This window comes from Perca flavescens, chromosome 22 (assembly GCF_004354835.1).
Source record: "Perca flavescens isolate YP-PL-M2 chromosome 22, PFLA_1.0, whole genome shotgun sequence".
Taxonomy (NCBI): domain Eukaryota; kingdom Metazoa; phylum Chordata; class Actinopteri; order Perciformes; family Percidae; genus Perca; species Perca flavescens.
This window is the reverse complement of record NC_041352.1, coordinates 17,031,819-17,053,717: the sequence shown is the minus strand read 5'-3', so window position 1 is coordinate 17,053,717 and position 21,899 is coordinate 17,031,819. Positions and strand designations below refer to the sequence as shown.

The following is a 21,899-nucleotide window of genomic DNA, read 5'->3' as shown; positions in this document are numbered from 1 at the left end:
GTGTAATAACTGGCGATCCCCTTACTGTTCATCTAGCGCCATCATAAAGTCAAAGTTTTAATTAGTTGTTTATGACCAAATACCTGCATCAGCTGCACTTTGTGTGTAGTGCTAATTAACATGTTTACATTAGCATGTTAACACACTAAACTGAGATGTTCGAACATTAATATAAACATTAAACCTGCTAAACATTAACATGTTAGTATTGTCAATTTGTGCATGCTAAAGTTAGCAGGTTGACTATAAATGTAAAAGGTTTATTTAGCTATTATATTTTCTTAACATGTAATCATTAATTTATCATAAGAATTCAAAACCACCAAATATGGAGATACATAATTTTCACTGGACTGGCAACATTAGATGCACTTGTTAAAAAAATTCACACTAACATATAGCACAACGATTTGCTGGGGATCAATTTCTCATGCTTGATTCCTCACATAACAGTATATTACACACTAAAATAAAGGTTCACTTACTGAACACTTTCAATAGAAAGTGGCAATGTGTGCAGGAAACAGGGGAGTCATATAAAAAATATCATTAGACCAACTGAAGCACAGGTTTTGTGCGCTGAGCCCATTAGTAATATTTGTATTGGTTAGCATTAGCTTCTCTTACTCCCATAACTCCCCCTTCTAATATATAACTAATATAGCCAAACATTTTAAAACATCATTGTCTCAGCACTTTAGCTTCTCTCTACAATTAAGCAATACTATTTTTTATTTTCCCATTTAATGACCTGTCAGGCTACAGAATCTATTGTTGAGATAATGCTTTGAATAGCTTTATACAAGTCCATACATCTTGTGTATCTACTTTATTTATCTGGAGTGAGATATAATAATTCATGGCTGCAGTTCCTCAACAATGCATCTATGCAAATATGATGGAAATACTAACTTGTTCTGCTATTTCACTGCTTTAAAAAAGGCATGGGAGTGTGTAGGTGTATGTGCAAAAAAAATTGGTGCAATCTATAGATATTCGGCATCAGAGGAGAGATTGTACATTTATCTTCAAGTGTGTATGAATAAATTGCATGTGAAGCCAGGGAGTTGTCTAGCCAGGGAATGTCTACCTAGCTATAAGGTGGAGGTATCTTTACAGGTGGGATTTCAGGTCAGCTAATCCTTGTTTTCTATAATCAAATCCACTTTTTTGTTTGAAACGTCCCCTTCGATTATGATGATTTTGTTGTGTAGTTTAGAAAAGAATCCAGTTTGTTCTTGGTTTATTATTTATGAGGTTACTTGTGTACCATTTTAAAATATTCTTTTGAAGAATTTCTTCCAGCTTTGTTTTAAATTATTCCCAGCAGCTTCACATATGATGCTGAAACTGTTTACAAGGGAGTTAACATGGCTTCCTCCCTAACAAACCTGAAACGGCAGAAGGAAACCAACATGTAGACAGCACTGTATCCAGTACTGCCACGACACAACCAATGGATTTCTCTCTGTTGATACAGTAGCTCAGTGACTTATCTCAGTCCAGCTGTGAGGTAACCTCAGCATGGTAATAGACAACACAAAACATGAAAAGAAACAACAAATTCATAAAGACAGTTTTTTCAGACATTGTCTCTGGTTATCATCCATCTGAAGGATGACTGAGTGATGGATATAGACAGTTTAGTCCTTCTCTGTCTGGAGGAGTAACACATGCATGCTGGTGTAGTGTGTCTGCCGAGGGTGCTGAGTGGCTCAGCGCTGCCGGGAGAAGAGGTTCCTCAGGGCATTGTTGTAGTTCTTATTAAAGGCGGTGTATATGAGCGGATTAAAGAAGGAGTTGGAGTATCCCAGCCACAGGAAGATGCTCTTCCAGATGGGCGGGATGTCACAGGAGCACAGCGGGACGATGAGCTCGGTGATGAAGAAGGGGATCCAGCAAAGTACAAACACGCCGATCAAAATGCCTACCATCAGCGCTGCCTTTTTCTCCTTCTGCTCGCGCCATGTGTCCCCGTCTGTCTGGAAGGTTACGGTGGCATGGCGCACAGTAAACACCATCTGCGGCTGATGTGTTTCGTCCTTTACCTGGGAAGGAGCCGATCAGAGAATACATCAGTTTCTCCACTGATTCATTAATTCATCAGATAAACCGGGTTAGCATTAGAATTGGAAAAGCAATATCTTCAACAATAAAGTCCATTTTGTCTGCTCAACAATAGATGCATTATACATGTGTGAATCAACAGGTGGATCAACAAGCAAAGGCTTATTTCATTATACACACCGAAAACACACACACACACACACACACACACACACACACACACACACACACACACACACACACACACACACACACACACACACACACACACACACACACACACACACACACACACACATGCAGCATAAAGCCAGAGCAGTGTCTTAATCTTCATTTTCCAGCAGCCAATTTTGTGCCATTTCACAAATATACACAGCTGGGAAAAAGACAAAGAAAATGTCAACATTAATCTGCTGACTTCTCTTTATTGTTGCCTAGTACAGCTCAAGGCTGGCTTGTTTTTGCTTATCAGGTGAAGTTGCCCATGTGGTTCAGCAACCTAACAGCATCTGAATGTGTCAGAAGTAAAGCACACTCTAAACTCTAAACGGTTGTGTTCTGTACAACATTTAAACAAGGACCTGCACCGGGATGGAGAACTCTGGAGTAAATTTTAGTTGAATCAATACGGGTCAGCGGGGCCTATAACCATAGACTGCATATTAATGGACAGTGCATGTGTGATGTCACCCACTGGTTTGTGGAGACCTGCTATCCGTCGTCAAATTTGCCGTTACGGGCGCAGACATCCTGGTTGCAGATGTCACAATTTTAGACAAGAGGGAGGAGCTGCTTACACTCTACGTTACGTTACACACTTTCACCGGTAATCACATCATAGCCACGCCCTAAAACACCCCCTGCTTTATCGCCGATTTTTAAATCAACGAGACCATAATTCAAAAAAATTATTCTGTATTGCAGAAGACTTAAAACTAGCGATTGAGACCATAAACTCATTATGAAAATGTTTGAAAATGTAATAAATCAAGTGACTTCTACAGAAACCGACCTCCTTTTGCAACCGCACGTGTCGCCCCCTGCTGGAATTCAGATAGAATGCGGGTTTAAGGCACTTCTGCATTTGCACTTCCCCGAACTGGATGCGTTGTCCATTAATATTAACAGTCTATGCCTATAACTGATAAAATTAATTAAGCAAGTCCATTTACAGCAGAGGCCAGAGGTTAAAAGCATAGTGCTGTTGGAAAGGATTGGTTTCAAATTCAGTGGATGGTTTAAGACACCAACATTAGTTTGTGCAGTTGCTAAAATGGGCACTTAACTGAATATCCTCCTTTTAAACAGTGGATCAGTAATGAAGTTATGATGTACCTTCACACTAAGAAGGTGATACTCCCTTTAAATGACTCACTGAAAACAAAATCTTGTTTCCAATCATTAAATAGGTTATATGAAGAACTTATCTTTCTCAGCAACCTGAGAGCTAAGTTTTTATGAAGCGGTCATCCTACTCTCCTCCTAGTGTTAACAAACCCAAATTATGAAGCTAAATAGAGGAGATGGTTAGCTTAGCTCAGCATATAGACTGGAAGCAGTGAGAAACAGCCAGTCTGGCTCTGTCCTAAGCCACAAAAGTTCCCTAAAGTTACATTTTGTTTGCAGAGACTCCAGGAGGTTACTGGCCCAGAAAAGAAATAGTTACAGCATCTAAGTCCCAGTAAACCACTATTTGTCATTCTTGCTGTGTACGCATCAATTTGTGCTGAATTTACATGACAGCGTACACATACTTTGTGATTGACTTTTCTCTGATGAGGACAGCGACCTATCTGCAGATATGGATCTTTTTTTAAATCTTCTTAAGAATGTTTCACTTCTTTATTATGTTAAAAAGGGTATAAGTGTACAACCAGTACTCTCAGTACTCTCTCAGGTAATTTAGTCAAGAAGCTAGACAGTTTTGAAGTTATTATAGAGATAGATTGTTAATTTATCATTGTTTTAGCATCAGTGACTTTTCCTATTTACAGTGACATTAACTGTTTTCTTAAACTATAGGCTGAATTTTATGGCTTCGGGTACTGCGGTGTTGAGTTATTTGTGCATCTGGGCCAAGAATCTGTGCATCTTACTACTCTATTTCTGGTGTCATGTGTACGTATGTGTGTGTATGTCTTAATGTCTTTGAGTGGGTGTTGTTGATGGATGAGTGCAGGTTTATTAGCTTGGATGTGGATGTAATCGCTCACATCACAACTCCATGCAGACACTTTGCCGGGCTCTGTGCCCCAACTCTTCAGTGTACACTGGAAAATGATGAGAATAAACTTTGGCTGGGTAATGAAACACGTATAATACAACCATAAGCTGCGGGTATGTCTGTGGAAAGCAAAATGACTAATAAAACATATTCCATTAAATTACTATAGCTACAAGAGTGATTGCCTGTGTAATGAAACTTGACATAAACTTGGTCTACCGAAGCAATTAAAGAGCGGGCTAATTTATTCAACGATTGTTCCTCCTCGAATTTCGGGCCAACTGATGTCACACTTGCATAACTAAGGGGTATCTTGATGATTTGGGGGGAATTTCAAAGTACATTCATCACATAAATGATAAAAAGCCTTCACTGTGTATTTTCTTTGGAACATCTCTCCATTCTGTGGATGTTTGCCAAGTGATTTTTATAAGAAGCTTTTGTATATGTGAAATAAAGAGGCATCTGCACTGAAATGTTTAAAAGCGGCATAATCTCTATCCCTGAGGTGTTTTGGGGGCTTTACATATTGCAGTACCCACCATAAGGGCAGGTGAAAAGTGGGTTTAGATTCAATTTTCACGGGAAAAATTGCTTGATTGAATAGATTGCTTGCGGAATAGGTCTAGCCCTTTGCGTCTGCTGATTAGAGAAATGCCACAGCCAGGAAGGCACAGTGGCCGATTAAGATGCTGGAGGTGGTATTTATAGCCTTGTACCTTCTGCCTACGCACATTAAGAAGCTGGTGGTGATGAGCAGGATTGCTGCAATCATTTGTACGTATGCTCATATATCAGATACTTATGTTTCCCTGATAGCTGTTGAATAGCTCATCAGCCAGAATGATAAATAATTGCACATCAACTAATATTTGCGGGTCAGTGCAGCAGCCAGTCGAGAAGGAGAGGAAGGAGAAATATTCATCATAGATATAGGAGGGGTGTCAAATAAACTGCTGGCCGACAGTTTATGTATTCGGAACATGTGGTTTATTAAAATTATGCATTCAAAATCAAAATTGATATGAATTAATTTATTTTCCAGCATCTTCCTCCCAGTGAACTCTCGCTTCTCGTCTATATTGGCCCATCTGTCTTTCCTCTCTGCTGCACGCCATGACTGAGCACTTGGACTGCGGACGCGGGCTTCGCAAGTCATCCAAACTGAAACTGAAACGGAAATCATATGGGCACAAAACCCGCTACGGGACCTATATCCACCACCATTAGGAATAAAAGAAAGTCTATCACCTTATCAACCATGACATTCTTTCACCAGAAACTGTGTTCCATAGTGCGTTTGTACCAGTAGCTCTCTCTCTCTCACACACACACACACACACACACACACACACACACTTTCTCTCCCTCTCTTTGTCTTTCTCTCTCTCGGGTATGTGCTGTCCAGAGGCAATACGCATTTACAGCTATCCAAACTGATGATTTTGGGAAAAACCTGCAGATGCACTGGCAAAATCAATCTTAACCCTTAACCCTAACCCCTAACCCATGGGACCAACCCTAAAAGCCTGCAAAAGTAATTCAAGGTATCACTTGTGTATTTTGTTTTATTTTAGTGACCCCACAACCTAGTCTGTTGTGGTAGTAGGCAGGTGCAAGATTTCCAAGTTACATGAGTAATAGCCTGATGTCACAATGTAGTGATTGCCTCTTACTTACATACACTCACCTAAAGGACTATTAGGAACACCATACTAACACCATGTTTGACCCTATCCTATCAATATGGGCCAACATTTCTAAAGAATGCTTCCAGCACCTTGTTGAATCCATGACACAAAGAATGAAGGCAGTTCTGAAGGCGAAAGGGATCTCCCACACCATTACACCCCCACCACCAGCCTGCACAGTGGTAACAAGGCATGACGGATCCATGTTCTCATTCTGTTTATGTCAAATTCTGACTCTACCATCTGACTGTCTCAACAGAAATCGAGACTCATCAGACCAGGCAACATGTTTCCAGTCATCAACTGTCCAATTTTGGTGAGTTTGTGCAAATTGTAGCCTCATTTTCCTATTTTTAGTGGAGATGAGTTGTACCCGGTGGGGTCTTCTGCTGGTGTAGCCAATCCGCCTCAAGGTTGTGCGTGTTGTGGCTTCACAAATGCTTTACTGCATACCTCGGTTGTAACAAGTGGTTATTCGAGTCAAAATGTATCTTCTATCAGCTTGAATCACTCGGCCCATTCTCCTCTGACCTTTAGCATCCACAAGGCATTTTTGCCCCCCCCAGGACTGCTGCATAGTGGATGTTTTTCCTTTTTCAGACCATTCTTTGTAAACCCTAGAAATGGTTGTGCGTGACAATCCCAGTAACTGAGCAGATTGGGAAATACTCAGACCAGCCCGTCTGGCACCAACAACCATGCCACGCTCAAAGTTGCTTAGATCACCTTTCTTTCCTATTCTGACATTTAGTTTAGAGTTCAGGAGATTGTCTGGACCAGGACCACACCGCTAAATGCATTGATGCAGCTGCCATGTGATTGGTTGATTAGATAATTGCATAAACGAGAAATTTAACAGGTGTTCCTAATAATCCTTTAGGTGAGTGTATGTCTGTGTGTCTATCTGTTACCACGGTCGTTCTGGCAGAGGTGTAGGTTGTCGTGGCTCTTTCAGCTGTGTACGCCTGACAAGCCAGACCCACATCAAGATGTAGGGTCTGGGAACTCACCATTGACAGGGCTCAATCCGAGGGGCGGGATAAACGGTTGTCTTTCAAATTCCCTCTGCACGTAATAGGATAGCGCTACAACCAGGCAGAGCAACGAAGAAGGTAGCGAAGCTAGTTAATAGATTAAACTTTTGCCGTATCCAGTCGGCAAAACTCCGAACACATCTTCCTTTTTTAAGAATGATTTCTGTGCAGTTCTTTGTGCTTTTCTCAAAGAAAAGCTTAACTCCAAGTATTCTAGAAGACCGCTGTTCCCAGCAGCAGCAACCATAAGCCCATCCACCGACTATACACGATGTGATTGGCCTGACCAAAATTTGGTTTTTCCAGCTCGCAAGTCAACGGAGAGTGCCTAGACTGACTTTGGCTGCAAAATAAATTTTCTGCCACTAGGGTGCGTCTAGATTTCTAGGCTAGCAAGTTTCCACTACGTGATTAATATCAGCAGATAGTTTAGGCCACAACACAGTTTCCTTTGCCTCTCTCTGCTTTTTGACAGGCCATAGTGTCCGTCATGTATGTGCTCTGATATTTCCTGTCTTGTTGACTGAGAAATTACAATGCAACAGCCTAGAATGGACAAGGTTTCTGAACCTAACTGGAGTGTGCCCTATATTTATTTATTCTGTCCAATGCTCTGCATTGCCCTGGTTTCCTTTACTTACTGCTAGGTTTTCCTCAATCTCCTTAGTAGAAGTGACTTCGATTACTGATTTCTCCCCCAATGGCCCTTTTTTCTCCACATTCGCTACACTCTTCACACAGTTTCTGATGCTGGGCATTTGTTTGGGGCATTATGCTTCTCATTCCCGCATTGTCAACACTCCTGCTCTCCATCACTTCATTTACTCTCATTGGCTGGCTGTCTCCCCCCTCCTGCACTCTGAATGTTGCCTGTTGCTACGTCATATGTAGTACCATCTACACGGCAGTTTCCAATGTAAGGTCGGACATGAGCTGTAGTCTTCGAAGACATGTCTTGAAATTATTTTGGTAGCCCATTGTGTAAATAAGTGTGCTAACCTGGATCTTGACGCCTTTTATTCCCAACTTTACAGCTGACCTGTACAAGGTGAATCTCTATCTCCATGTCTCTCTCAGAACGTTTGTGTGACACCATGTCAAGTGAACTGCTGGCTGTGGCATATTACCTCCATAACAGCATCTCAAAATGAGCGTTACAAAGTGCTGTCAACCAAACTTACTGACTCACATACAGCTTATTCTAGCTCTCTGACTGGTTTTAACATGTATTACCCATTACCTTGACAAGGGGGAGGATACGGATAATATGACTTATAAAGATTGAAGGGTTATTTTAAGAAAACGGAAAAGGAAAATGAATAATCACCTCAGCCATGGGCGTTATTGTGTTGGTCTTGCGGGAGCCAATCCGAAACTTGGCAGCCTTGTAGATCTTCCAATAAACAAACAGCACCACACAAAGCGGCAGGTAAAATGCTCCGAAGGTGGAGAAGATTGTGTAGGATGGCTCCTGGCTCACTTGGCACTTCATCCCCTCTGTGTAGGTCTCCCCCCAGCCGAAAAGCGGCGACAGGGAAATGATGGACGACAGCAGCCACGTGAGTGCGATCATCACATTTGAGATCTTTTTGCGCGTCTTGAGCGTGTACTCTAGGTGCCTGGTGATGGACCAGTAGCGGTCCAGCGCGATGGCCGTCACGTTCCAGATGCTGGCTGTGCAGCAGAGCACGTCGAAGGAGATCCACACCTGGCACAGCACGCGGCCCAGTTTCCACAGCCTGCCGTTCAGCTCATGGACAAGGCTGAGCGGCATGACCAGGGCAGCCACCATCACGTCGGAGATGGCCATGGAAGCCACAAGGTTGTGGGGCACCCGGTGAAATGTCCTCACCCTCAGGATGGTCACCAGCACCAGCAAGTTCCACACGAAGGTGGCCACCACCAGCATTGCCAGTAACGTAAGAGTGAGCACGCTGAAAACAGAAAAAGGCCTGTAGATGTTTCCCCCGGAGTCATGGGCGTCCAAAGCTTCACTGAAGTTGGCTGTCAGTATGCTGGTGTTGGGATATGTCATGGTAACTGCTCACAGCCCTGCAGCCAAGGGCCAAGGCGATTCAGGGACCGTTTCTGCAGTAAGTCGATGCATTCTGCAGTTGTGAGAGAGAATTTTTTTAATGTGAATTTTATATGTACAAATCTCCCACATCCGAAAACCTGTTGTATCAACGAACATTCTATGAAATTCAACAATATATGTTAAAGTTTGAAGATGCAATACTCTTTTACGGCTAGCTTAGCACCATTGTGTAAATGCACTAGTGTACATCACTGTGTCATTCACAAGAGAGGTACTTAAGTGATTTGCTCACAATAGTAAAAAGCACTTGAGTCTCTAACAGCGGTCAAGCAACCTGCCTACAACTTTCAAGTGCAATTTCATCTGCTGTTGATAAGGCTCAAAAGTACTCTGGGACATGTCAGGGTTTGGAAAAGACCATATATATTCAGTTTCATTATCCCACTGCTGTCCTTTGATTTGCATCAAAGTCAGACCTCTGTTGCAAGGATGAGTTTTAAGTGGGGTCTTTATTGTACACTCATTTGGGAATATCTCCCTTTTGTATCCAATAGAGAGATCCCTCTGTTAGTATATGTAAGTATATGTTTTAAGTGTTTAAGAGTAGCATCTTTTTACACTATAAATAGGAGAGTCTGTTGGAGACACACACTGTATTAACATAGGATTGTTTTTGTTTCAGATTTTCAAGAAGAAAATATTTTACATGCCAGTTCTCTCAATACAGGAGAGGCTCAGCAAGATGCAAAGTCTACACTACACAAGGTTCAACAGTGCATGAACAATGAATCTCAAATCACCAACCATGTACACTGTCTGTCAGCTGGATGTTGTAAAGTTTGGTATTGATTTTTACAACTTAAAACTGCTATATACAGTTTAAATGAGTAGACCAATTTAATCACCAGTAGCACAGCTACATAAATCAACTATTATTCAATTCAAAATTCAATTCAAACAACTTTATTTACCCCAAAATTCTGTTTCCAGTTTCCGTTATATGATTTGAGTGACTATTGTATGTACAAACTTTAAATGAAAACTACACAAAAGTATTTGTCAAACATTAGAAATCCATAATTTCTGTCTAGAATACATCTGACTCACGGAAGCATAATTTCGATAATGATGCCATCAATCATACTTTGCAAAACATATTCAGATGTGCCTGATTTCACAATCTCATAAGATATTAATTTGAATTATTAATTACAATTTCTTATTCATAGATCAGATTGAAATACTCATCCTCCTTAAGCTATTCCTACAATCTGCTCTTGCTTCTAACAATCCTCCCAGGCCTTTTAAAAATACAGATCACAGTTTCTAACCTTGACCCAGTGTTTTACCACACAGAATTTCATCTTTAAAGTGGCTTTTTTCCCCACAACCCTGAATATTAAATATAATCATTCATTTTGCATGTCTCCTGACATTGTAATGAGGGGATCTGGATGTCTTGCTCAGGTTTTTGCAAGTGTCCATAATGAGTGGGGCTAATGCATATAATGCACTTTGAAATAATTGTCCCTAATTGAATTTGATTCAAATTGCAGGATTTAATCAATACAATCATATTTGTGTGGCTGTTTGCCAATATCATTACTTTAGGCTCTATTACTGAAGCATTATTCTGATGAATAAATCAATCAAACGTTTTCTTGAATAAGTGTGGATTTTTTTGCAAGAAAAGACCCAGAAAGACGCATGCAAATGTATATATGCATATGTGAGAGGAGTAAGGGGGGAGACACTGACAGACAGGAAGACAGGAATCCTGTTCACTGACGTCAAAGGACAATATCTGAACACATTTAAGTCTATACTTTAGGGTGTTTTTTAGACAGCTGTGTGGGTTAAGTGTCAATTCAAGTCAGTCACTCTGTCTTGAGACTTGCAAATGACAGCTGATTCACTGGACATATTTGCTCGAGAGCCTTGTGGGGATTTTAGTTAACTGTGAGAAATTAAACAGAGACAGAGGGCGATTAACATCTCATTACCTAAGGTCATATGCTTTTACATTAGGAGAAGAGACGGGAAAATGATAGTTATACCAGAGAATAATTTTCATGTTGCTTACTGAGCTGCAGCAGGGAGATATTTCCAGACCACATATATTTCATTATCATTTAAAAATGAGCAAATCAGTAACTTCAATTCTTTCTGAGCTTCACAATACTTTACAAGAAGGCCACACTGCACCCAAGGCTGTGGAGATCAAGCCATTGTACACAAACTTAGATTCATGTGTTTTGCCTGCTTTTGAAATTAGGTTTTCTTCGCTGCAATTATTTCTGTAATTTTATCAGCAAAAGAATGGCGATTTGCAAATTGTACACACATTCGACTTTAGTTTCTGTTCCTAATCCATGATTATTTTTGTTTTCCCCTTCTATGCAATCAGCCTGCTGATAAAAAAACAAACAATTTCTAACAAAACATTGAAGGCAGCCAGCTGCAGATTCAGGTAAAAAGTACTTTGACATCTCAATTTAATTTCATCCTTGTGTCCGAACACACTGTCACAACCTCATGATTGAAACTGCCAGAGTGTGAAGTGTATTCTCTTTGTGTATAGCTCTCCATTCTGAAACGGTTGTACGCACACGATTAGCCCTCTGAGGCGTCTGAGGGCTGACATTTATAGCAGAAAGGAAGGGAATGTATATAGATGTGTCCTCTGGCGTATGTCATAGGCCTTTACTTACTGCTATTTATTATTTACTTAAATAGTAAGGCAGCAGTAAGGCTAACCTTTAACTTGTGTGTATTCCTGTTGTGTAGACTATTCAGCACTTTATCTTTGATTTGGTGGAACATGTTTTCAAAACAATGTAATGTAAGATATTTAAAGCATGCTCTTCTTACTAGGTAGAAAAAAGAAACAGTCAAATGTGCATTATTCATTGAAATCCACAGTTTCTGAGAGACTTTCTCTCCAGAATAATAACTTTACCATATCAATATTAATCCCTGTGGAGCTAACGTGTCCCATGATGTTTCCTGTCTGCACTTGACTCTGGTTACAGATGATTATCAACCGAAACATTTGTTACACAAAATCTCAACAACACAACCTCACTTTTGATTCATATTCTAGAAAAAAAAGCTATTTCAATTGTTAGAAGATGAAACGATTTATAAACGGAAATAACTCACCCCATTAACAGTTCGGCATAAAACAGTCCTGCACGAGAATATCTCTGCTCGGTCTTAACCTCTCCATCGAAATTCACTTCGCTGGCGTGTCAGCGGAGTGATCGAACCGCCTGGCTCAGTGTGTTGATGGCAGCAGAAACGCACCTCGTACTAAAGATACAAAGCCGCTGGAATGAACCACACAGTGGTCGGAAGGGGGAACTGAGTCCAATTCACATGATAAACACTGCGTTTTCTCGGCATGTGATAGATTTGTGTGTTCGTGTGCTTTTTTGCGTGCACTTCGCGCAAGTTAACTGCTGTCTTTACATAGATATGCGTTGTGGAGGAAGACGATGCCTCTGTGTTTTCGGACTGTTCGTGCTTCTCAGAAAACATTCGCTCTGTTCTAATTAGTCTCATTCCGCAGTGATCAGAGGTTGCTGGAGGAGACACGGATCCTGCTGATTTATGATGGATGATACTTCCACGCGACCAACTCCCCTGACATTTCTCCCATATCCCGCAGAATAATGCGTATTTCGCACAAAGTGATTCAAGTCGCAAGTCTGTAGGCTACAACTTGTAATCAAGTTTCTCCCAATTGGGTTTTATTTGGAATTCCCAGTTGGACACGACCTAGGATGATTCATTTAATTAAATCATTATTGTCTGCTGCAGTAACTCTCCTTACAGGAAAAGAACACTGTGACTTTTTAGCAAACCATGTATCAATTAACAATCTTTTTTTAATGTGTTCCATCTTGCTTATTAGAATGAATTACCTTCACCAGCAACCGGCCTGGAGCTATAGACTAGGAGTGGATACAAGGGAGGATAATCCAGAATAGCTACTGTGATTCCTATCAGACTTTATACTGTCAGGCTGTTACTGTGGCAGTGGCGGACTCAGGCTGTCTGACGGACAAGGGCAACAGAGTACAGAAAGATGTGATGCATTTATGGTGAAACAGTTCCAAACCCATGTTAAGATTAAAATATAGTCATTAAATACTACTACTTTTCACACTTTTGCAGTGTTTCCCCCAGTGCACCAGTGACTGTTAATGTAACTGATTTCCAACTGTTCTTTAATCTAATACAGCAACAGTACAGAGCAATGCCCTGACTATAAATTCACTGTTTAGTATCACAGACACACCATGGACCCTATAGTAACTGATGATGAATGAGAACTCAAGTAAAAGTTGTGGTTTCAGACCTTAGCCAGCACCATGGGAGGCTTGTTTATTACCTCCGTGGAAAATAAAAGCCTGCTTGTGCCAAAATAACCTGCATTAAGTCCCAAGTTAAATCACTGCATGTACTTGGCTTTGTAGATGCTACTGCAGTGTAAATGTTACATCACACCTTCCATGTCCTTAACTCCAGCAACCTTGGAGAGTACGATATGTGTTTATCCAATTGTTGCTTGTGCTAACACTGAAATCCATGGGATTTGTTCGAAACACCTGCTGAAAGAGGATGAGTTTGCCTTGGTAACTAACCATGAAATATGCAGCTGCACACAAGTACAGGCACAATTGCCGTTTATCCCCTGTTCAAGGGAAAAATTTGAGGACCCTGCACTCCTGACCCCTCCCACTGCTATCCCTCCTCCCCCCTTTAACAGGTGAGGCTGAATCAGCTTTTCAGTTGCTCGTGCAGTTGCTGCTGTATACCTTGCTTTGAGAAATGGTGTCTTACTAATTCCAGGGCTATGAAGGCATTAGTGCAACCGACTTAAAGTGTCACTGCAAAGTACTCCTTGTTAAGACAGATGACAATTGTGCTTCGAGCTGTTTACCTGTTCTGCAGATAGTATTGCAGTATTAGCCTGCATGCCCACCGAATTTAGCCCCGCCCACAATATTTGATGTCGGCAAATTCGGTCTGGACTTGATCCATTGGGGAGCAACTACGCTCGAACCAGAGCTGTTTGGACCAATCAAATTGTCAGGGCAAGCTTTATGCAATGATGGACAGATTATCAACAGTAACGTAATCAACCACGTCACCAAAGAGCGCTTGGGTTGAATTTGTTTACAACAAAGATGGCTGCCGCTGGAGAATTGAGATGTGTAGATTCCGCCATCGCGTCTGTTATAGAAGATAAGGACAGTGCATTCATTTTAAAAGAGGAACGGAGAACCGCGATCAAGGCATTTGTCGATTGGAAAGATTTTTTTTTGCCATCCTTCCTACGACATACGTCACATACTCCGTTGCTCTGATTGGTTGTAGGTCTATCCAAGAGGCATCTTTCCTGGTTAAGGAAACATGCACCATAATCATAGCCCAACGGAGCAGTATCAGACTCATATTCTGACTAGAATCTGAGTATGACAACGTCAGGCTACTGCAGTAAAGGCTTAGATGAAAACACGGTAAGGGATCATATCATGCAGTGTAGTCTTGTTTTTACAAAAAAAAATGTGTGAGCACCAATCAAGCTTAACATTTACCTCTGTGTCACTGGAAAAATCACACTGTGTACTGTTTGGAGCAGCTGTGACTCACCATACTCATACTAACGAACTGCTCTGTTCCCTTGTCTGAGGAAAAGGGGTCTTTTTATTCTCATTTTTTATTGGAACATTGCTGTAAATCACATCTCTGACCTTGTCCCGCCAGGCTGGTCTCATCCCCATAAATAGCCAGTCATCAATTATTCCTGTTACTACCAGGATTTAACACTGTCAGCAACTACAACTTCATGTCCCAGGTCCTGGAAAAAGACCAGAGAGAAAAATGTGATGTGGTCTTGGATCATGGACTTTGCTGGTCAACCTACTACATAAATTAGCGGTGTGTCTGACCTGCAGTATTTGTGCAATGAGTGATTAAATGTTAAGCGCAGAGAATCATAGGACTTCGTATTAGAGCACCCTCTGTTTGCTCTATGCGAACATGTTGTACATGCTAAAACCTAAGCTGCCCTGTTGAAGCAGTGTCATGATTGATTGGGTCATTTGGAGAGTTTGTTACACACTTTCACATTTATTAATTTCACATTTTAAAAGTATTTGCTGCAGGAGGATATCCCATACAATCCCATGACAATAAATTCTGCCGACAAGGTTGATAATGTCCTTACTGTCATGCGTCCCTGACAGTTAATATCTGTCTGCACTGTACCACCCACACCTAATTAGAGCATCAGTGTGTGTCAGTAGCTGGTGAGGCAGGAGTAGGTTCAGACAGGCAAGGTGTTAGGCTGTGATGTGCTGAGGCAAGCAGCACTAGCCCAGTAGATAAAGGAAAAGGAAAGATTCAATAAATTGTGAAGATGGAGCAGTGGAGGTCCTCTTTGATGGTCTGTTGGCAGAGTAAACAGATAGCAGAATTTCCTGCACATGAACGATGCTCACAACTTGTATTATATGCTCAAAAAACATTTGTCAAGGTTGACTCAAAGTGACAATGACCTCAGGTACAGTGTGCATGCCAATGATTGCAGCAAGTCTTTGGCTTATTATAGAGTGTAATGGTGTTGTTCTATTTCGTATAGGCTTCGCCCTCTAAGAGCTATAGCTATTGGGTTTATCCCTTCGTCCATGCGCAGTCGTGAAGATTTTCTTTTGCGCCCTGTGCCCCGCATGGGCCTCTCTTATGTCCGCAGATACTGTATATTACAGTGGCGCGACCAGAGATCTGCTCCCATTTTTTCTTCAGCGACAAGCAGTTTTGAAGACTTCGAAGAACAGTGGTGTCCGGCGTGTACCGACCACCGACCGGCTACATCGTGTCACCGGCCCGCTGGCACCCCGCCGGCCACCGGCAGTTCTGCGGTCGCTTACCGCCGGAGGAACTGAAGCAGCAGACGATGGCAGCCGAGCGGACAGTCGAGTAAGGTAAGGTTACCGCCTGCGGCGGGACCCATACGGCCGGGAAGGGGACCCCTTTGGCGGGCATGCTGTCGGGCACGAGTCCGCTGACTTGATTCCCCAAAGACGGTTCCCTTCCCGGCTCTCCTTCTTCCCCGTTGGGAGGACTGAAGCTTGTAACAGCGGAGTCCCGTTACAGCAACTTTCTCCGTCTCAGGAGAGGAGCACCACCGGCAGCTTTCTCCTCTTTCTCTCCTCCGCAGCCAACAGGCTCCCTGCCCACCGCTAGGTTCTTGTTCTTGACCTGTGCGAATGCCGAGTAGCATTCTAACCAGGGAAATGGACCGCGGCCCCTTTACGGCGGCAGAGCCTGGCCGACGGAAGCCCACACTGCCGTCTCCCCAAAACCAGGTCCATGCTCGCTCACTGACCGCGCGTACCAGTGTACCACCTAGGTGGCCGCGGCGCTGAACAATCACGTTTTTTGCTAGCATAACCGCTAGCTCTGCTGTATCCGCCATGACCGCTAATCTAGGCTGTTCCCCGCTGAGGCTGGGGCAGCCACGGGCTGTAGGTTGTGGAGGGGATGCGGTAACACACCTCCTAGAGAGCGCCGCTTCGGCCACAACGGCGGCACCGAGGTGTCGGCTCAAGGAGACGGCGCCCCGCAGGCTGCGGTCTGCGCCTCTCCAAGCCCCGGATCCAGCTCCACCTACGGCAGCGCTGTCATGAGGCTCGGCGGGCAGCACCCACCTTGCCGTTCCACTAACGGCGGCAGCAGTGACGGTGACGGGGCATGAAACGCAAAACGCAAGTAGCTTTGTGGGTGGATCTCGGCCGTTGTTGCTATTATAACGGCGGGATAAATGAGTCTTGCGCCCAACGCAAATCTTAAATGGGTTGGTCTGAAGTAGCTAGGTGTGGTTTGGGCGTAACGTGAAAATAACCAATCAGAGTGTCATCTCACATTCCCTTTAAGAGCAGGCGCTCTTGTTCCATGGCGGATTGCTATTATGACGGCGGATTTGCCTGACGCACGCCAGCGGGAGCTGTCTGAGATGCAGCAAAGTAATAAATGCCCGTCTAGACCGGGTGGCAATGTTGCTGCGGCCTCTCGGGCGCATCTCGTCAAGTCTGGAGAGGATTGCTGCAGCCATGGAGCGTGGGCTTCCAAACGCACCTGCTGCTCCTGTTGTGCCCCTTCCTCCTCCCCCCACTCCATCTCCGTCCACCTGCTCCACCAGGAGCGCATCGCGCATTACTCCAGGACCAGATTCCACCAGAGTGTCCAATCCCACCGTAGTTCAACATCACGTCTCCTTAAGTCCTATAATATTTCCTCATTTATGTCATCAACACATCCATGATTCATGGAAATGTTGTGTAAAACACAACAAGCCACAAAGAATGCTGCAACTTTTTGAGGACTGTACTGTAAAGTGCCTCCTCATCTATCCAAACACCTGAAGCGCATTTTCAGTAATATTTTTCTTTGTAATTATGTATGGTTTGCAAAAATGGGAACGGCTGCGTCCGTTTAGATGAGAGAAGTGTATGCGCGTTGTGCACACGCTACATTATGGCCAAGCATGCATGCCCCTAAAATAGCATCTGAATAACGCGCTACTGACTTTAGACTAGCACCACTGACTTTAGACCAGGTTTTTCCTGGTCTATGGCGGAATTGTTTTCTGAAACTGCAAAATAGCACCAGGGAACGTTTGCGCCGGAACACGTCTCCTCTTTTCGCTGAACCGTCCCCTGCAGCGCAAATACATTCCCTAATTTACCGACGTGAATCTGTTGAGGGAAAAGTCTGCTGTGCGTCGAGTGAAAAATAGGAATGATACATGCGTCGGTGTACAAAGGCAATTGCGCTGATTGCAAGATAGGGCCCTGTGTCTTTCAACACTTATTTATGTATGACTTCTTACACAAGCAAACAAACAAAGTTGGGGAATTTGACCCAGAGATGCTTTTATCTTTAAAAATTAATTTTCGAGGGAAGAAAATCATTGTTTCCCCTTCTGGTTGTTGATGATATCTGTCAATTTATATTGTTATTTTTAAATAATTAAGTATGCATCTACAGCATATCAGTCAGGTAAGGATTGCCTCTTTCTTCATTTAAATGTTTGTAGCCAATTTCAATGTTAAAACAATTCTAATATGATGTTAACAAGACTCCAGCCACTAAATACCTTAACTACTATCCTTTGAATAATTAAAAAGAGTAGCTTACACATGAAACAAAAAGCTAATTTAATAATTTTGATTTAATTATTCTCCAACAAGAATTTTTAATTGAAACAGTTAATGAACTGTTAAAGTCTTTTTGACTGGAAATTGTCTAATTTCAGATCTTACGCCTCAAGTGATCCCCTGACTCGTCTTTTAGGTGAATAGCCTGAGGTGTTGCCCTAAAAAAATAAGGAAATTAATAAAGCACTCAAGGTCATATGCCGGGAAACTCTGAGAGGATCCATCCATCTACTGCTCCTAGGGACCGGCCAAGGTAAAATAGGTCAAGGCTTCATATTTCTTTAAATTGGCATTAACATTTTCAAGTGCAACAATAGGAAGTGTGATTTAGAATTACAATAATCCATCTAATTATGCTCTGCTGCAGCCAGGAAGCCCTTTTGAATTCACACCATGAGGTTGTATCATCATTTTGTAACATCTGCGTTCAGTAGCAAAGACACATGCATGTACATACATTTGCTTTCAGGGCATGTCCATTTCCTCCCTTTTCATGTGTCTGTCGCCTTTGCCGCTTTGCTCCAATCCTCCTCTCACCTCACTCAGTTAAAAATAAATAGTGCGGGGAGGCTGCTGCCCACTGACAACACACACATTCTAACACACACTACACCCCATACTTGTGAATCACATTTCACCTCAGACACCAGTCGTGTTGGGAGCACTTGTGTAACAGTATGAAGGGCCCTTTAATCTGTAATTTGCCGCAATCAGAAACCCTGGACCTTTGGGGTACAATGAGTCAGATACTTGAAATTGATCCACTGCTAGACACCAAACAATGAGGATAGACTGTCCTATGTCGCATGGGAGAGGGTGTCTGATGTTGCCAGACCTGAAACACCTGATGACCCCATGTCGCATCACTGAGAATGCGTCCCAGTGCATCCAGGGGATGTTTCTTGCATATTGACACATCTAATTTAGTAAAGTGTCTTCTTCCTCAGTCTAACTGGAGCTGAGGTTTTGATCCTGGAAATTACTGGATGTCAATAGTTTGATCACCTCAGTCATTTATATTGTGATCCTCATTTGATCTAACAATATTGAATTTTAAATTAAACGCCATGCCACACTGACACAGCTTGCAGCACTATTACGAAAATAACATCTGCTCATACTACTGTATTAGCAATACTCATAAACAGATTTCAGCTGTAGTCATTTTCCCCCTGACATTCAAATTATTTTTTTAATATGTAAAAACAAATTAAGCATTTAGTGGAAATGCATTTTACTTAGAGTTGAAAAAACAAATTCAGTTCAGTCAGAAATATTCTCATCATGATTTAATAAATAAAGCTAACTTTGGCCTTGTCAAAGACGTTTTCCTGCCCAATCAGAAACCAGCATTTAACAAAAACTTTCAGTGGGAAAGAGCATAAAGCTGTTGATATAAACATCAAACAGTATGTATGAGACGTACTGTAGGAGTAGGAACACTTGTGAAAACATCAATGTCAGGTACATTTCTTCAAGTAAGTTTAGACAAACAACTTGAGTTGCTGTCATTATTATCTTATTTCTGGGCCATTTCAGTTTATCAGTTTATAAAGTGGACATGGCGAACAAGTCAGCAAAAAGTTGCTTATTTACACATCTACCAGACACAAAGCAACATTAGCATTCATTTAAAGTCATCTTTTTGCCCACCTTGGGAATGTAACAATTCACTCTCTTTTTAGTTCTGTTTTGGTCTCCACCAACTCCTGAGAAAAATATCAATCTCTTTAGCTGCTAAATCCTCTATTATATTAACCAGCTATTTGCAAGCTTTGCATCCCGTTTGGTGCTGGGCAGGTATCATACAGTGGGTATATCAGTGTGTTTTTGCTAAAGCTAGAAACAGGGTGTGGGAAGTTGTGGGAAACAATGTTGATACTACTGGCTGCTAATTCTTCTCTAAAATATTCCTTTATTCTGCTGTTAATTTTTTTTTGCTGAGCTTCTTTTTATTTGGTTGATAGCATGTGAAATAAGATGCCATTGCACTGTTGATTTGCAAAGTGGTGAAATATGAATACTCCGTTTAGAGTTTTGTGAGTGTTATAGGTTGATTTACTTTTGAGGTATATTTACCTGTAGGTTATTGTCGCTGTTTTGAGGGGTTGCCTAGAGGGTAATATTATATATTGGCTTGAGGGATGTAAACATGATTGTGATGCTCACACAGCCCATTTTGATAATTATTTCCCTGTAAGAATGGCTTCTTAATGAAACACATAGATCAGTGTTTCTCAAATGGGTGTCCGTGTACCCCTAGGGGTACTTTGGAGTACTGCAGGGGGTACGTGATATTCCTTTTAGAAATGTTAATTTTAAATCTATCAGTTATGCATAATTCATAAAATTAATTTATGGATTCTAAACCTCTGAAGTAACATTTAAGTGTGTGTCAGTTACAAGCTTGTTAAGTAAATCAGACACTAATGGTACAGAGCTGTAATGTACCTCTTTATATAGCCTTTTTTTCTACCAAAAAATGCTTTGCACTCGTCAGGGGGTACGTGACTAAAAAATATTTCAAAGGGGGGTACATTATTGAGAAAAGTTTGAGAACCACTGACATCACAGTCACATTTTATCCACACACCTGTTGTTCGGCCAACAGTTTGAGAAATACCTCAACTCAAAGCAATGGGTTTATGTGGCAGCTAGCTGTACTGTTCTTTACATCAAAATTACATATGAAATGCTAAGTGCCAGTTCTCCTTACTGATGGTCATCTGCTTATCATGCTAATATGTAAAAAGGTTTGTGACAACAGCTAAATTAGTAGTTTTTTAGGAAAATGATTTGCCTTCTGCTGAGAGTTAGATGAGAAGACTTATGCCACTCTCATATCTGAAGGCTGAATATGAACCTAAATGGCCAGTAGATTGTTAGCTTAGCATAGCACAAAGACTAGGAATAGGGGGAAACAGCTAGCCTAGCTTGGTCAGAAAGTAAATAAATCCGCCAACCAAAGCTCACTAATTGTGACGTTATATCTCGTTTGTGTGTAAAAATATCAAACTGTGATTTTATGGGAGGTTATTTGCTGGACTATTTCTTGGCTTGGCATCTCCGTGCAGTTCCATCCATCTTCGTCCGCTTATCCGGTGTCGGGTCGCGGGGGGAGCAGCTCCAGCAGGGAACCCCAAACTTCCCTTTCCCGAGCAACATTAACCAGCTCCGACTGGGGGATCCCGAGGCGTTCCCAGGCCAGGTTGGAGATATAATCCCTCCACCTAGTCCTGGGTCTTCCCCGAGGCCTCCTCCCAGCTGGACGTGCCTGGAACACCTCCCTAGGGAGGCGCCCAGGGGGCATCCTTACCAGATGCCCGAACCACCTCAACTGGCTCCTTTCGACGCAAAGGAGCAGCGGCTCTACTCCGAGCTCCTCACGGATGACTGAGCTTCTCACCCTATCTCTAAGGGAGACGCCAGCCACCCTCCTGATTTCGGCCGCTTGTACCCTGGATCTCGTTCTTTCGGTCATGACCCAGCCTTCATGACCATAGGTGAGGGTAGGAAGGAAAACTGACCGGTAGATCGAGAGCTTTGCCTTCTGGCTCAGCTCTCTTTTCGTCACAACGGTGCGATAAATTGAATGTAATACCGCACCCGCTGCAC

The 21,899-nt window shown here is 42.3% G+C and overlaps 1 protein-coding gene across 2 annotated transcripts; it reads right to left on the bottom strand.

Annotated features, from left to right (window-relative positions):
- Positions 1-627: 627 nt before the first annotated feature.
- htr5ab (5-hydroxytryptamine (serotonin) receptor 5A, genome duplicate b) lies at positions 628-13,031 on the bottom strand. Of its 2 annotated transcripts, none has more exons than XM_028569692.1 (3): positions 12,981-13,031; positions 8,344-9,124; positions 628-2,048 (listed from the first exon to the last, which is right to left on the bottom strand). In XM_028569692.1, the coding sequence occupies exons 2-3, from the start codon at positions 9,049-9,051 to the stop codon at positions 1,716-1,718; spliced, it is 1,041 nt and encodes a 346-aa protein (XP_028425493.1). In that variant the 5' UTR covers positions 9,052-9,124; positions 12,981-13,031; the 3' UTR covers positions 628-1,715. The 2 variants fall into 2 exon arrangements, with proteins under 2 accessions (XP_028425493.1, XP_028425492.1); XM_028569691.1 differs by lacking the exon at positions 12,981-13,031 and adding an exon at positions 12,217-12,568.
- Between the last annotated feature and the right edge of the window lie 8,868 nt (positions 13,032-21,899).

Bases quoted from the DNA above. Each gene is read 5' to 3' on its own strand.
- htr5ab (XM_028569692.1), bottom strand. From the start codon at position 9,051: ATGACATATCCCAACACCAGCATACTGACAGCCAACTTCAGTGAAGCT. The intron at 2,049-8,343 runs GTGATTATTCAT...GCTCCTTCCCAG, and splicing joins CAATAACGCCCATGGCTGAG to GTAAAGGACGAAACACATCA.